The 5,885-nt window shown below is 31.1% G+C and overlaps 1 protein-coding gene across 1 annotated transcript; it reads right to left on the reverse strand.

Annotated features, from left to right (window-relative positions):
• Positions 1-1,551: 1,551 nt before the first annotated feature.
• Positions 1,552-3,417, reverse strand: LOC139088414 (uncharacterized). The gene is made up of 4 exons (XM_070637631.1): positions 3,176-3,417; positions 2,647-3,116; positions 2,378-2,589; positions 1,552-2,320 (listed from the first exon to the last, which is right to left on the reverse strand). Exons 1-4 carry the CDS (start codon positions 3,387-3,389, stop codon positions 1,660-1,662), a joined length of 1,557 nt encoding a protein of 518 aa, XP_070493732.1. The 5' UTR covers positions 3,390-3,417; the 3' UTR covers positions 1,552-1,659.
• Between the last annotated feature and the right edge of the window lie 2,468 nt (positions 3,418-5,885).

The following is a 5,885-nucleotide window of genomic DNA, read 5'->3' on the forward strand; positions in this document are numbered from 1 at the left end:
ATTTCGCTTCGACTCTCAATTGCAAAATGCATTTGTTGGTGCCAAAAAATTATATGAAAAAACTTTCGTTCTTCCTTAAAATTGCAAAAATATGTTTTTCTTTTCCACTTCAACTTCAGAATTTTATTTATTGGATTTTATTTCTATGTCACTTAAAAACTTCACTCTGTGTAGTCTTTTCGGTCTGTGGAATTAACTTTTAATTTTTTTCTTTCCTTCTTCTATATCCAAAAACCTTTCTTAGTTCCTCGCTTCTTGAGAATGATTGCAAGTTTTATTTAATGACGTGATCTTTATAACAAAATTGTTGTGAAAACTTTTTAAGAAAAAACTTCACATCGACACCTTGGAGATGCTATTTACGGAGCTGTTGTGGATTGATTGGACAGAAGAGATCAGTTTGATCATTTTGGTTGACTGTCAAGGCTGCAAATTGTTTTTGTATATGTTCAGTGACCATAGTAATCTTAGAACCAAATCTTAAACTCCACATGAATTAAACACAGCAATCATAATAAACAACAAACTCATAATCCTGCGCTCAAGTAAATCCAAAAACACCACTTACTTCCTTACCCGATAATTTCACTCAAAAGATTCGCTCCAGTTGCAACATCATGACGGTTTGAAGGTAAGAAGCAGTTTAGAAATGGTTTTTAATTTAATTTTCATTGCACTTTTTCTACTTCCCTCCTTTTTTTGTTTGAAGTGACACAATATAAAAAAAAAACTTTGTAGATGCAGTCACAGAATTAATGGAAGATTTAATTTGATTGAGAATTAATTCCATCATTGTTACTTGTGCAAAGCCAAAAGGATTTATTTAATTATTGTTGAAGAGCTGTGAGCTTCAATTAAAAAAGCTTTCGTGAAGGCTTACGATTTGGTGGAATTGATAGTGATTTTCGACTTCTTTTGCTAACATTGTATCTGTAATGTAATAGTAATTAAGAACTTTTTACAGATTGTAAATAATAATTGCGATTTTAATGTTTTTGAATTCAAAAACTAAAATATTCCAAGGGGTTTGCAACTATAAAAGGGGAAAATCAACTAAATGCAGTTGCATACAGTTTAAATCTACAATAATCGTTGACAACGATGTTTTGGATGTAAATTGATTAATTTTTTATTTATCTCAAGGTTCTGCTATATCTAATCGCTTTTGAAAACTCATGTGGATACTTGTTCTTCTAGTTCTTCTATTTTTCATTTTATACAATCTGAACTTAACCACATAATCATAAACAAGACATTGGTTACATGATAAAAACATAAAAAAATATATGTAGCATAAAGTTGAAATGAAATCATAGAAAAACGTCCGAATGTAAGGAGAAATGGAAAAAATGTTTGTGTCGTAAATCTAAAAAGCAGCAGCACCAACAACAACAAATAAAAAATAAACTTTTTCCACAACTATCATTGTATTTTACGTGATAGCATGGTAACTTTACGTGATTTGAGCTAAATTTATAGTATCAAGCCTTGTGGTAAATTTTTGTTTACGTTATTATACCTGTAATATAATACATTTTGGTTGGATTTTTTTTTGTACAGCATGTGAAAACTTTTTATTTAACAATTTTCATTAATAACTTCCTGCAACTATTGCAGTTATGTATACAATCGTCATTTGTACAGAAATTCATTCATAAATCAGAAATTTTTAGAGCAATTCTTCTTTATGGAATCTTGGAAATCCTTCAATGATTTAGAGGTAAAGTAAATTTCATTAATGCACTGATTACCTCTTAAATCAACCAACTGAATATCTTTAAATTCAGAAAATTCAATAAAGATAGTCTTTAGCTCATTATAAGACAAATCCAAGCTCTTCATGCCTTTGCTCCTCCCAATAATGATGCTATCAAAAATCTCAAGTAGATTGTTGCTTAATATAACATACTGAAGCCTTGGTGTCAGTAAGAATAAGTCATTTTGTAAGCTCCTAAGTTTATTACCATTTAGTCTGAGTGAAAATAGCATCGGCACATCATAGAATGTATCAGGATCAATATGCTCAATTTGATTCTTACTCAAGCTGATTGTACTTAATTGATCCATGTTCTTAAAGTTCTTCCTAGCCAATGACTTCAACTTGCAATTTTGAATATAAAGAATTTTTAGTTTGGGAAATAATTTACCCAATCCGTCTGGGATGTAAAGTATATCTCCGACTTTTTTATTGTGCTTGCTGTTAAGATCCAGTAGACCCACATCATTGTTTGATTTGTCTGGTAGATGATTTCCAATTGTTGATATGATATTGTTATCGTCAGACAGAATACTTATTTGCCCAGTGCATTTATATGGCTTGCTGTTAAATGAAAATAGATGAATTCATAGACTATATTAATAACATAATAATTCATACTCTTTAAGCTTTTCGGCAACATCAAAGTAACACGGAAGTTGGATGAAATTTATCTTGGTAATTTTTCCCCATATCCAGTCATAAAATTTGGCAACGTTTGTATACAATGCATACTTTCCGCTATCGCAAGTATAATTAGTTGTCAAAACAGTTGCGGAAACAAGCCCTTGAATATGCCAGCCGGAACTTGTGCGAACATAAAATCCACCGCCCTAAAAATTGGAAGTAATTTGAAATTGTCCTTGAAAAATGAAATACAACTGTCTTACACTGTCACCAAAGCATGGACCAGCATTCTTTCCACCAGCACAGTATGTACGTTCTGATGAAAGTTGTGCAAGATATGATTCATCATAGAAACAATTTTCATTCGATGGAGGTTTGCCAATTTTTACTTTTCTTGGAATAACTTCATTCTCAGAAATTCTTGTTCGTTCTGATACACCCCAACCAACTACTTCTCCTGATTCTAATGAATTTGATCGGAAATATTTTGGTAGGCACACTATGTTGATAAAATTGCTAATCTGTACTTCTTTTTCAAATACCAAAATAGCAATATCAGCATCATATCTTTCAACATTAGGGTCCCAATCCTCATGTACAATAATTTCAATGATTCTCATTTCAAATGCACCATTTTCATTTGCTTGTCGAAGATCATATTTACCAACTACAGCAACAATATCGTCAGGTCGGCGTCTTGTTGTTCTGTATTTCTCATGTATACAGTGACTTGCTGTCAAGAAAAATATGTAGAATTCTAAGAATATTTAGTGATAATCGTTCTTATCTCACCAGTCAATGCATGCGATTTTGTTATTAAGCTACCTCCACAAATATATGCTTGATCTTCTTTTGTCTTAATTCCGACCAAAAATGGAAATTCTCCTCGTTTAACTTCAGTACCATTTATAATTAGACCTGTACCATACCTAACTTGTCCACATTCTTGTCCTAACGATAACAGTAAACAGTTAAAAGTAAATAATAACAGTGCAAAAATATTCATTCTTTACAACTCAATAGCCTTTAAGTGACTGATAATTAACGGTGAGAGACCAGTAAAACAAGATTTTACAAAGCAAATTCGAGAGAGTATTGGAGAAGTTGTTCTTTCGGAGTTGTAAGTTTAAGAATTATTGAGAATATGTAGTTGTTGTTGCTGAGCATATTGTGTTCTATAAAAAGAAAGCAAATCATTCATGGGAATCCCCCAATTTTTAAGATTAGTGTCATTTTAAAAAGTGATAATTCAAGAGTATTCTCTAATTTTATTTAATGACGTGATCTTTATAACTTTATTTGAAGAATTGGAGCTCTGATTTATTTTGAAATAAAAATTTACGTTACAACTGTCATTTAACATTCAAATTATATATATTTATATACAAATTATATAGAATTAGTTGATTTTCCCCTTTCATAGTTGTTGACCCCTTCATGTAAATATTTTAATGTGTCTTAAATTCTTAAAAAAGTTCTTTAATTATACTTATCAATAAGTAAGTATTGTTGCTTTATCTACTCAACAAAGTCATTCAAAAGGATTAAAAACAAATGGCAAATACAACTTCTCATATTTTCAAGAAAAAGAAAACAATTTTCCAGTTCAAAACACACCGCAATAGAAATCACATTGAAGCACCTCGAAAAAGCTATCAAATATAATTCATTGTAACAGCATTTGTTCATCACCGCACACGCATTTATACAAACTTTCATTTCCATTCATAGCATCACAAAAAAAAAAAACCACAAAAAACTATTTCCACTAAAATAATCGAATCAATAAACATAATCATTTGTTTTTATATAGCAAACAATAAACATAATATAACAATATTGGTCAATATACAGCATCCACATCATCAACACACAATTTTTCTTTCTGTTTTATTTCATTTCAGACGAAAGATAGTAAGAGCAAAAGGATGGAGCGCGGGACGTTCATCAATATTTAATTGCAATTTTCATCACGTTCAAATATCAGTACAATTTTATACAAATTGAAAGCGAAAATGAATGTGATGTATCGGTAGTTTAATGCTTAATGTATATCAAGTAGTTTCACGTAGCACTTAAATTAACGTATCGACTATTCCCACTGAGTGATGATAAACATTGGACAAGTTGCTGAATGAATCTGCCAACAAATACAAAACCAAATTGCCGAAAAGCTCTTTCATTTTCGTGCGCCCCAATCCGATTAGAGTGAGAGACTCGGGAGTACATACTTATTTCGAAAAATGCTGCTCCTCTTCATACCACATCCAACCCGAATTGATGAATTAAATGGTGCAAAAAACTAAAACTTTATTGAGTGGAAGGGATTACAATTTTATGAAAATAAAAAAGAGCCACAGTTTTGTGTGCGAAAAAAGGAAGTTGAATGGAAGTAAAGGAAAAAGTGTAATTTTACTCTTACATTCGCATATGTTAGATGCTGAGTAGATTAATTTGAAATGATTGAGTAAGGAAATAAAAGTATATGGTCTTGTACATCGTATAATTAAATCAATGGATTAATAAAATTTAATTAACTTTGTGCTGTTTTATGGAAACTTGGGTGAATGGTCAAGAATTTTAATTCTGATCGGATGCTTTCGAATGGTTTTTCTATAGCGCGGAGTCGTTTAGCACACAATGTATACATGTGTGACGACTTTAAGGAATAAAGCTCGACTAATTCTAGTTCAATTAAGAAAATCGGGGGCTACAACTACGAAATTCAAAAAAAATGTAAGGTTTTGGAATTTGAATTACAGAAATACGTTGGAATTTAAATTAAATCGTTCCGTTGAACACTGAGTTTGCGACATATTTACACGCATAAAGTCACTTCTTTAAAACTTGTATTAAGAAATATCCTCAAATTCAATGCCGGCTTACATTTCGTCACCAAAATGTCCCATAAATCTATAAAATTGATCACATTAACTAAACTATCCTCATGATGTTCCTTTTGTGATAAGAAAACTCAACTTGATGCAAAAATTATGCGGTAATCAAACGGAATAATTTCATCTATCATCATTTTGTGCCTTTCTATTGAAATAATGACAGAAGAATCGAAGGCGATTGAAGAAAGAGAATCGGTTAATTCAAAATATGCAGTATGTGTATTGAAAGGAATAAAGAACGGAAAAAGAAAGATGAAAATCATGACTGATCAAATATTCAAAGTTAGCTTATAGTCGAGGCGATGAGTGAGAAAAAGGCAGCAGATCGTTTGGTGATTCATGAATAATGCAAATCACTTTCATCAAATGGTATTTTTCTCTCTATCTATTCCTCTTGTAAGGCTATTGATACAGCATTATCGGAGATATATTTCGATTTTTCGTTATTTATCGTGTCTGGGGGCGTAAATTTGCCTTCTACTGCTGTATATTATACTCATTTACTTTCCATTTTATTTTTCTTTAAAAGACCAAGAAAGTTCAGCGACTGTAATATTTTTTTTAAATGATCCTCTTATTTATTCTGTCCTTCTTAGTAAATTTTG

This window comes from Chironomus tepperi, unplaced genomic scaffold (assembly GCF_022539635.2).
Source record: "Chironomus tepperi strain 1889 unplaced genomic scaffold, CSIRO-AGI_Ctep_v1 contig_163, whole genome shotgun sequence".
NCBI lineage: Eukaryota > Metazoa > Arthropoda > Insecta > Diptera > Chironomidae > Chironomus > Chironomus tepperi.